Genomic DNA, 11,524 nt, shown 5'->3' with positions numbered 1-11,524 from the left:
GTTTGTTTTTTTCAGTCAGTAATTTAGCGCTTCAACTTGTTTTACTTTAGAAATTGCCAAGGCAACATTTAACATTCTTGAGTTTTTCCATGTTATTTTGTGTATTTAGTTTTCTTATGGCTTTATTTAAATGAACAAAAGCACTTATAATAGTTTTTGTTAATAATAATAATACTAATCTTGCTAAGATGCAGTTTATTAGTATCGTGGGATATCAGGTTAGCTTAAGCATACTTATATTTGACAGCAAAGAGAAATTTAGCTGTTGGTTTGCATATATTTGAACAGGATCCTGGGTAACCGGGTTGCAGAACTGGAAAGAAAGTTGAAAACATTAGCAGTGTCTGGGCTGTGGAGTCTGCCAGGTAAACATGTCCAATTTTTTTTTTTTTTTTTTGGTTATTTGATTGTAGTTTTTTTAAATGTTAGCTCTAATACACTTTACATGTGTGTAATGGGTACTTCTTTGTAACATAATATACTGTGTGTGTGTGTGTGTGTGTGTGTGTGTGTGTGTGTATATATATATATATATATATATAGTTTTTTGTGTGTGTGTGTGTGTGTGCGTTATCGCTCTCCAGTAGGAGATGAAGAGATAATTACAGGAGAAGAAGTGACTGAAGACACTGGACTCAGCACAGATGACTGTCAAGCCGTGGCAGTCGAGTTGAGCCAAAAGGCGGTTTATTTATCAGTCTCACAAACTCCACAGATCTCTAATCCAGCAGAAAGTGTCCAGCCTGTGGAGAGCACACAGTGTAAAACCCTTGCTTGTTGTGACTCTGAGACGCCCGTGTGTCCTCCTGACGGGATCAGAACAACATAATGAAGATCTCACAAGCCGTGGATGTCATTCTGTGAACACAAGATGATCTGTGAAAGGTTCAGAAGAAGAGGCCGAGGAGAATGATGCTCCTGTTATTCATTCTGAGGAGGACGTTGACAGTCACGGTTCATTAGAGGACTGTCAGCTTGTGGCAGCATAGACCTTTGTTGAGTTTAGACTGTGTTTGTGAATCTGAGCCTTGTACACCGGAACAGCAAACAGAGCGATGGGTCGAAGAAGAAACAGAGCATGCTTCACTAAACACAAGCTCTCCTTGTTTGATCTGGTGGTGTAAAATCGTTCTCTGTAGATCACCTAATATTACAGTGTAATATGGTGTAAAATTAAAATGGGAACAATCATCAGCTTGCACAAAAGCACAGCATCACAATACACCAGCCATTTAGTTTGACATTTTGCTGCTGTTATTATGGAGTTATTACTGCATCAGTATACTTGTTTTTTCTCTCGTTGATTTGACCTTTTGAGTGCGGACAGAAGGATTATCTTGTTATTATCACTCCTTGTCCTGAAGTTACTGAAATAAATGTACCATTCACCATTACAAACATCCAGTCCATCAGTCTTGTGAAGCAAAAACACGGTAATAAATCTATCATTAAGACGTTTTTAACTTTAAACCATTGCTTCCAGTTAAAAAAAAGGAGTCATCTATCCATAGTTTTGCTTTCTCCAGTAAAAAAGTTGTCTTGATTGAATCGGGAGATGATATGCACGGATTGAGCAAAGGTTCTGAGCAAATAGGTTGGTGGAGAGGAATGGACTTTTTTTCCACTGGAGGAAGCGTTATTATGAATCATGGCTCGATGCAGGTTTAAGCAGTTTAGAGTTTGCCATTTGGATTGTGGTTTAACAATTCATTCTTTCTGTTCAGACTGACCTTCAGAGTGCGTATTCAACAACGAATATGAAATCGGTAAGCGAATAATAAATCCACTCTTTTTAGAAGATATTTCTGTAGGGGACCTACTACTAGAGACAGCGGGGACTTGATTTCCAGCAACATTTAATGCAAATAAACCCTTTTGACTGAAGCAAAACAAATAACTGTTAAAAACAAACCTTTCAGTGCCGAGTGCAATGACACAGCGTTAGATGGAGGAAGAGTATGTACAAAAACAATTGGAAAATTGTGCCATTTAAAATGCAGTGAACAATAATACCAAATTAGATTAGATGATTTAAAATGTATGCAGCACAGAACATCACTAGATTGAAATCTTTGGACAGAAACGTGAGGATTTTTGCTGCTCTTCTGCATAAACAAGACCAAGTCTAGAATTACAAACTAAATATTTTTATTACCATTTCAGACAACTTAGAAAAACACAGACAACACAAAAACAAGCTCGTCTTGCCTACGATATATTTACATCATGCTCTTTTCTAGCTGCAAATATTTACATTCATTATATACATGAAGTGGAAAAGAAAAAGAAAAAAAACCTTGCCACAGTAAGATTTAATAGAAATAATACCACTGATAATAGTACTACAATATATATCCGTGTGTATATATACACACATATACACACATTGCAAAGTTTGAAAGGAGAAAGGATAAGAAAACTGTAAAGTATAGATATATAAAACTGAGGTGTAATGTGTGGTTATCGTGTTTCCATCACAGTTTAAGTTCTGATATGGATTTGATGGATAGATACCGTACAAAGCAAACAAGTGAACCGAAATCCTCTGCTCACTCATTCATGTCCATTTCTAGAGCTACAGGACAAACAGATGCTTATTTTTTCAATTCCGAACAAGCTACCAAACAGCTAACTGCAATGGTTTGAAATGAATGAAAATAATCCAAAAACAAATCCTCACTCATGTTTGTTCAAACCTGTATGACAAAAAAAAAAAAAAAAAAAAAAAAAGGAATTCTGAAGAATGTTCTTGTATTTTTTTTTTTTTTACATGCAATTACAATTAATAATACATAAACATAAAAAAATGTAATTAAATTTCATCCATATGAATCTGTGCACTGGATTATGATGCCATAGGATGCATTAATTCATTTGAAGTGCATGGGTAGGGGGGTGCATTGAAAAATCATTCACATTTCTCAATTTGAGTACTTCTTTTCAGAAAACGTTTCACAAATATGAGTGAAATTGAGGTTTGACTCCCACCAAGGCACAAGTCGCTCAGTCTTCCTGTTTCTCTGTCACTGGTGAGTTACAGGCATGGCCAAAGGGAGAGCAAAGCCATTCAGACTTTCAGCTGGCCAAAAAAGTTCATCTACTTTCAAGCCAGCAAAAGAAAAACTTACTGGTAATCTACAATAGAAAAATCATGTTCTTTCATCGTAGTTGGAAAGGTACACAAGTGTGCATTTCCATCTGCTTCCCAGAGTGGTACCATTTTCCATTTTACACACCGGACACAAATCAAACACAACATCACATTAATTAAAGCATTTGTACAGTGTTTACTGTGACTGTAAATATTTTTCCTCAGCACCTCCTCACATTCACTCTCTTACACATCTGCTGTTATTGGATGCCCCTTCCCAGCAGCGTGCTGATTCACAGCCTCAGCAGACGGACAGGGCAGGTGGACCCTGTCTCTGCTGGGTTTTCTTGAGCAGCTGTATACGGTTGTGGCAGTAGAACTTCACAGCCCTCCAGTCCCGGTGATTGGTGACCAGCAAGGGGCAGAGCTCCAGGCAGCGTTCACAGTCCGCTTTAGCCGGCACACGCAGCTCCATGATGTTTTGCACCAGGTGGGACTCAACAGCTGCCCGCTCTGCCTCAGACCAAGGCCGCTTCAGCACTCCACGTTTACCTGAGACAGAGAGGAGAATATGTGTTAATCATTATTCTGGTGTAAACACTACACTCAGGCTTTCCCGATCCCAAACACATTGGCTCAGGTCAATGAGTTAGCCCTGTGCTGAAGGTCTCAGGCCTTATGGAAGACACTAGCTTTGCAGGCTGGTGATAAAGACCTTAAAATCACAATGTTCTTGTAAACAATTTACTAACGATTTGTCAATTTTATATTTTTGTGACGTAAACTTCTACATATATGATTTTTTTGGGGGGTGTTAGGGTGATGGCCATGGCAACAGTTGATTTTTTAAACTGCAAAACCTGTGTCTCATGACCCAAGGCTCATACTTAAGGGAAAAACTTAAGGTGCTTTATGCAACAGGGCCCAGTACTTTTAGAGCAAGTAAACCTACAGTGTCCTCCACTAATACTGGTGATTTTTTTGAATGAAAGATCAAAAGGATAAACAAGGCAGATTTATTATCACAGCCACCACCTTTGCTCATATTTACCAAGGGTGCCAATATTAGAGGAGGCCACTTTCCTAATAAAGGCTTGACAACAATATATCTTAATTGAAAATAATGTGCATGTAAATGAGGTCAATAAAAAGAATACCTTTAGGATTGACAGAGGTTTATTTGTTACCATATTAGTAGGGAAGACCCAATAAATGCATTTGATATTAGATTAACTGATGATGCCCTTTAGCACAAAACATTAAAAGTCTGTCCTACTTTAACAGTTAGTGTAGCTACACAGTTTTAACAAAGGTTGCACTTATCAGCCCTCAGAATAGGTTTTGTAAAATGGAATTAAATAACCCTGGTTTAACTGGTACATGCATTGCACATTTCAACATGGATTATCATTTCACAATCATCAGCATTGTCCTCATTACCTGGAACTAAGGTGTGCAAAGGCATATTGTCACACTGTATGACAGTCATACAATCAGACTCACCAGGCTTGGGCTTTCCGGAGCCCTTTTTGCGTCCCTTTGTGACCAGGGAGCTGCCTATCGTCTTCTTGGGCTGGGAAGACTTGCTGTTCCTTTTGGTTTTCTTCATCATAATGCTGGTTGCAGGAGATGGTGCTTCAGGTTTCTCTTTACTCTGCTCAACATCAGACTCCTCTGACAACGAGTCGGCAGAGTTTTCTGACAACACTGAAAGGGAAGGATAAGTATGAATGATGTGTCTAATACTCTTTATTTACACCTGCCATGTGCTTGGCTCAACAACTCACTCACCATCTAACTCCAAACAGATGTGGTTTAAACTCATTCCTCGGAACAAGACGCCGTCTCTCTCTCCGCATAGTACCACCCGACCAATCAGACCCATCAGCCCAGGGTCCTGGCCAATGGTTGCACAGCTTTGAGTCACATGATACTCCTTCTGCAAGAAGCTTTCTAATCGCTGAATGGCAGACCCCTGCTGCCCTTCCTCCTCACCCTCACTTAAAAACAGCAGCTGAGTAAGTATTGCCACCTGCCTGCGAACACGTGTCTGTGTCAGTGCCCGCGGGTGCTGAGAACCACTGGACCGAGCCAAACTGCGTAGTAAGTCTGTCCCTCGTAGGGGAGTGGCTGGTGAGTGATATGGCCTGGCAAACACATAGGGGTTCTGTGGATCAATTCCCACACCAGCACGAGTCTGCAAAAGCATCTCCATACAGGCTTCAGAGTGTGGTGGGAGGATGAGTGGCTGTACGCGGCCACGTTTCCCTTGGACTCCAACGCGAGGGAGATGGGAGAGGACCATCCGCTCGAAGGGTGAGAGCGAGGCCTCCAGTGGGGTAAGAGTTGGTGGGGCACCAGATTGCACAGGAATGGGGCACTGGGATGTGACTCGGGCCTGGTACTCGGAGATGGTGAGTTTGGAGACTTCACATTCACGGCGGCGATTGTAAAGGATGAGAAGGGCCAGACTGGAGTGACAGAGGAGACGCCATGCCTCGGCCGACTGTGGTGAGCGGGAGAGAGAAATAAAGGCAGAGTGCTGCAGCCGTCGCAGATACAACACCAGGGAGGAAAGGGAGGAAAGAAGTGGGAGCATGTGGAGACGACGCGAACTGAGAAAAGAGAAAAAAGGACAACAGGACTAAGTGAATTTAAAGAGAATGGATAATCAATTTTAACAGGGAAACTGTTTTTAACATTGTGACATCAAATGAAAATGTCTGACCTTGAAAGGTCGGTCTTATCCTCTGCTCCGCTTTCTTCTTCTCTCCCTCCATTGTCCTCTCTTTCTTCTTTTGGAGATTCTGACTGCTTGACATGATCTAAAGACACTGGAGTGGGCAATTCCTCTTCTTTTGTCTTCTCAAAAATGTCCACCTCCTCTTTATCCTTTTTTGTTTTTCGTCCTCCCTTTCTGGGAGGAGTAGCAGGAATAGGTGGGCTCCTCTTTAAGACAGACACTGGAACACCTCCTCTTCTGGGTGGAGTAGTCGGAGCTGAGGTAGGACTTTTGCAAATAGGGCTGGAGAGGGCAGGGCTCCTTCTGATAGGAGACGAAGAAGAGGGAGGTGACTGTGGTGTTCCCACCACCACACCTGGAACAGGAGTCACTTGAAGGCACTGGGGCTGCTTGCTCGATGATGGGAGAGGAGACTGTACACAAGGAGGGTCACCAGAGGTGTATGCTTGCACCATGGCAGAGCACACGTCCGGCTGGTGGGCGTGGTGTTTATCCAGATGGCGTGGGAGAGATCGGAAGTGACGGCCACAGTAAACACAACGCTGTTTCTGTGCCATGGTGCTCTGCCCATGACCCACTGACACACTGACACTTTTAGCAGGAACTCCTGCAGATTGCGGGCACTTAAACACAGGACTGGAGGGGGTGGCGGGCTGCAGTGAGGAGGACAGGAGGGAGTGTGGAAAAGTGGGAGGATGGCTGGGGGGTCTTTGAAGTGCTTTTCTCTTAGCATGTGCAGCGGGAGAGGACAGGGCTTTGTGCCTCTTGCGGCGGTGAGGTATTTGCATGCGTGCATCTCCATTGGCATCATCTGAGTCCAGGTCTGAATCACTGGGCTCAGAGTGAGACAGAGGAGAGGAAGAAGGAGAGAGAGACCAAGAAGGTGTGAGGTATTCCGATGCAGAAAGTGGACCTGGGCCAGACTCTTCCTCCTAAGAAAAAAAAAAAAAGCATATGGATTTCTAAGATCTGTTAAAGAGTGTATAATCCAGAAAGTATTGCATTCCAGCTTTATGTTCGTTTTACTTCTTTAATGTATATAAATTACAATTTTTGAAGTGTAATGACTGAAAGTGATGAATGTAGGGCAGATCTTAATTATATCCTCCAGGAAAAAACTAAACACCACCAACACTTACTTTGAAGTGTTTCTTTGGCCAGAAGCATCCAGATTTATTTAAATGATGATATTTCTTGTTGATTAATTGCCATTAGGTACATTTACATGCACCCTCTTAATGCGATTATAATGAGATTTTGGCAATACTGCGATTAAACTTTAAATCATGTAAATGCAATACTCTGATTTAAATAATGTGATTAAGCTCATAATCGCCGCAAGTATAATTGTATTATCATTGGTGGAGTAGGTTGATTTGAATCGAAATATACAGCCATGTAAACACCTTAATCCCATTATTGCCACTCTGACCAAAATGTACATGTACTCATTGGAAGTACACACTGACATGACACGCACAATACGCAGATTAAAAATAATGTGTTTATAGTATTTATATCCATTGGTACAGGTTAAAAAACAGAAAACTCTTGTGGACTCATACAGAGACGAACATATTCACACCGCTCCATGAATGATTAGGAACATTCTAAAATTTTTCCTCTACTATGATCCGATGAACTCTGTTGGCACAACTCGCTGCAACCATTCTCTGCTCTTTACCCTCATCCAGAGACGGCGCATAGAACACAAACATTGCCATAACATTTCTCTTGTGAATTGACATCATAATAATGAATAGCGAATAATGGAAATTGCATGTAAATGGGAGTTAAGAGCTTTGATCTTGACATGTAAACATAATATGTGATTAAGTCCTTACTCTGAATATTGGAAATAATAGCATTATTCCTGCACATGAAAACATAGTCATTAAGCACGTTTACATGCACACCAGTAAGCTGATAACTCACAAATATCCACTTATTAAAGTAACCAGTTTTCCCCAGTAACCTGGTTTACATGACTTCATTAATAAATCAGGTTAAACGCAGCATTGTGACTGAACCACTTCTACTTCTGCTGCATGAGATGAGAACACATTTTTATCAATTTTATCAATTTTATCAATTTTTCTAAGTCATGAAAAAGTCTGCTTTTGTCCTTCTTTCTTTACTGTAAGACGTTTGCTCGGTCTAGATGGACTTAAATCTGCACTGACGATGTGTTCCTGTCATGTTACACACATGCGCACTTCTATAAGACAACAGAAAGCAGGTTATTGCATTTACATGCCATGAGAAATCGGGGTAAGAGGCAAAAAACTACCTGTTGCGACCAGTTTATGCTAATGCTGTTTGTGACTTTACTCTGATAAAAGAAAACTGGTTTACGCATTTACATGACCAAGTGCGTTTTCGGCTTAAGCATAATCGGCTTAAGAACGTGCATGTAAACACGCTCATTGTTGTCTTAACTGGCATATTGTTAATTAAAGGCATTTTGAAAATTACTTACAACAACCCGAAAATAATGGTTGAACAATTTGTTTAAAGGACGCCGGCTAAAAAGGGGTGGAGCAAGATGATACAATGCCAAATGCGGAAGATATTAATGTGCTGTGGTGCTTATGCTTATGGTATGTTTACACTGATGGCAAGGGGTGCAATCATTTCAGTAGGACAATATATTCAGCAAGAGGCCTGAAAATGACTGTTGCTTGGTAACTGGGTGTGTCTAAAAGTGTATTCGTAGAAATGTAATGCATATTTACCTTCTTAATGTTTCTTTCATGGTCTGAGCTGCAATCAAAGCTACTAGGAGATACAGTGCCATGGAAACCCTGAGAGAGAGATGTAACATTACAAAAAAAAAAAAAATTGTTAACCATGTGACAAGAGTGGGACTATAAAATCCCTCCAACACTCTCACACATACACATCAATAAATCAAACACCACATGCATATGAACTATAAACGGTCAACAATTTGCATATTACTAGTAACACTACGTGCAAAAGGAGCTCAAAGCATTGAGATGTGCAAGCCATTGTCATGGTTCCACTTACCAAAGAGTTTTCTCCCCACTCGGTCAAACTGTAATCCACAGTGATCTCCTCCCCCTTAGCGATGTCACGGATCGCTATGACAGTCAGTCGCACTTGATTTCCACAATGCACTTCACGAATACGGCAGTTTGGTGATGGGGGGTATGAGACGCCCCCCCTCCCTCTGCTAGAGCCCTCCTCACTCACGCTGCACGAGAGAAAACTACATCAGACAGCAATACAGCAAACAAAACTGATAGAGATAACCACATCACAGCTGGGAAATCTTGCAGACCCTATTTTCGAAACCACGGAGCGGCAGACTAATGCATGTCCTGTGCTAAAGTCTTGCCGTCTCAGCTCTTACACCTTTGATTACTAACATTAATAAGGTATCATCGTCTCAAATGACTAATCAGAAGGTCCCGTTTGGTGTGAACTCGTCTCGTAGCATTATTAAAAATTGGATTTAGATAAATAGTGTTGAGCCACAAACAGGTTGTTTATAGCTAGTTGCTGCTACTACGTGTATTCTAACATATACTTGTGTGTATTTTAACATGTATTCTAACATAGGCTTGCTAATTTTTTCTTAAGATTAACCATCAGCTCTGAAGCCCCTATAAGCCTGGCATACATACCCAACCAGTACGAACGTCATGAATAAATATGAATATATAATTATAGAACACACTGTTGCCCCCCACACACGTCATCATTATATATAGAGTTACATATAAACATATATTTCTGTTAGCACAAACACACACACATACCATAAGCCCAGCAACACACGATGATAAACGCACACAAACACACGCACACCTTCCCTCACTGGCCCAATGATAATAAACACAGTGCAATAAACACACACACACAGCCTGCATTCCAGTAATCCCCCACCTCCATATGCACACAAAAGTATCTCTCAACCACACAACAAACACAATTACTTGCTATCTCCTCCTAGCACGCACACAGACCCATACTCAGCAGCATCTCTACTCAGACCACACAAACACACACACTCACTCACTCACTCACTCACTCACTCACTCACTCACTCACTCACCAGAGCGCAGCAGATTGAGTTTCATAGCATGGTCCATCAGCAGCAGGCACTCTGGGTTTGTCCTCATGATCATCACCTGAAACGGATAATACCAAAAAGCTATTGAAACATAATTCAGCTGGAATTCTCAATTCTAAAGACCCCTGTGTACTCCTATTGGTAACTTCTCCATTATGTATCGGTAGCTTCTGCATCTTTATTCTTACATATCAATTAAAGTAATGAAAAAAGGCTAAAAGCAAACACACTTCACCTTTCTCTGTTCCATAGCTGTTCTCAGACATGCTCTCCTCCTCATCCTCTGTAGCAAAAACTCGGTCACACATTTTTACTGGTGTCCCTTTCCTTTTCCTTCCACAGCCACGTCTACAAAACACACACACAAACCACATTAAACGGACAGCCTGACCAATTTAATCAGCAACAAAACAAATCACTGACAAATCAATAACCTGGATATGTCAGTGGATCAGGGGAAATCACAGCACAAATCTGGTTTAATTTTGCTTATGTCTATAAATGAAAAAACATGTGGCAGGAAAAAATGTTTAATTAAGACTTGTTTGAAGTGCCTATGTTACTAAAAATAGTGCTACCTATACAATAAATCTTTACTTTAAAATGAAGCCAAGAATCAAGCACATCAGAAATATAATGTAAAGCTCATCTTCAAACTCCAGTAATGAATCCACTGCGCATTCACTCTCCTTCAAGAGAAAGAATCCGTTCGGTGGAATCCCTTGTTGAAAAAAAAAAACAGCTTATGCTGGTTAGGTATGTTTTGAAGAATGGCAGCTTATTTGCGCTGGTTTAAGCTTGTCCTTAGTTGGTCATGAGTTGGTCCTGAGCAGGAGCTAGTTACTTAAGACCAGCTTAAACCAACCCATAACCAGCTTACAACCGTTTCAGGACCAGCTTAAACCAGCTCATGATCAACTATAGACCAGCTTAAAACAGGTCAAACCAGCTGCGATGATTCAAAACATACTTGACCAGCATATGCTGTTTTTTTTTCTCAACATTTAATTTCAAATAGTCATTAGAGCTTCAGCAGAGAGCAACTGACCACATACGAGTATGTGTGAACTGTCATTAATAGCGCTGTGTATGAAAGCCAAAGTTTTGCTTTCCACAGATGCAACTGTGAATGCTTAATTAGACAAGTGTAGAGATGTGCAGTCTCTTGGTTACAGATGTGTTCAGTGTGTGTGCGCCTGATGAATGCATTGAGCTGTGATAAGACTCAATCTTGCCAACTGGATATTGATCTGGCCGACCCTCCATCTGGACCCAAGAGCATATGTTTGCGTGTCTTTGTGTGCATGCATGCAGGCGGATTCATGTTTTCATCCCTCCATCCACCATTTCAGGCCAGCTTTAGAAAGAACTGTCATATAGATGATTACAAAGACAGGTCTGTGGAATGTAATCAGAGTAGATGGGAGAATTAAACTGATTTAAATGAAATGAGGTTGTGTATAGAAGTACAAACTGTTCAACGAGTTGTAGTGCGGTGTGTCTTGGTGTTGATCGTTCAGAAAATGAAACACTGAAAATCCGACTTTCTGTTTATTTACGATGTCTTACTATATTCTATCCATTTATTTAT

At 40.8% G+C, this 11,524-nt stretch overlaps 1 protein-coding gene and 1 pseudogene across 1 annotated transcript in view; one reads left to right on the top strand and one right to left on the bottom strand.

Annotated features, from left to right (window-relative positions):
• Positions 1 to 553: 553 nt before the first annotated feature.
• On the top strand, positions 554 to 2,730 carry LOC113109139 (coiled-coil domain-containing protein 149-B pseudogene; annotated as a pseudogene).
• LOC113078289 (uncharacterized) overlaps positions 2,135 to 11,524 on the bottom strand; it is a 16,049-nt gene continuing 6,659 nt past the window's right edge. Inside the window, exons 2-9 of the mRNA XM_026250643.1 lie at positions 10,169 to 10,281; positions 9,916 to 9,991; positions 8,865 to 9,051; positions 8,570 to 8,638; positions 5,820 to 6,766; positions 4,883 to 5,706; positions 4,595 to 4,798; positions 2,135 to 3,643 (exon numbers count right to left, since the gene is read on the bottom strand). Of these exons, the coding sequence (XP_026106428.1) occupies positions 3,393 to 3,643; positions 4,595 to 4,798; positions 4,883 to 5,706; positions 5,820 to 6,766; positions 8,570 to 8,638; positions 8,865 to 9,051; positions 9,916 to 9,991; positions 10,169 to 10,281 (2,671 nt within the window). The 3' untranslated portion in view covers positions 2,135 to 3,392. The remainder of the gene's footprint in view (positions 3,644 to 4,594; positions 4,799 to 4,882; positions 5,707 to 5,819; positions 6,767 to 8,569; positions 8,639 to 8,864; positions 9,052 to 9,915; positions 9,992 to 10,168; positions 10,282 to 11,524) is intronic.

This window comes from Carassius auratus, chromosome 1 (assembly GCF_003368295.1).
Source record: "Carassius auratus strain Wakin chromosome 1, ASM336829v1, whole genome shotgun sequence".
Classification (NCBI taxonomy): Eukaryota; Metazoa; Chordata; class Actinopteri; order Cypriniformes; family Cyprinidae; genus Carassius; species Carassius auratus.
The sequence above is the reverse complement of the archived record's forward strand: the minus strand, read 5'-3'. Positions and strand labels throughout refer to the sequence as shown.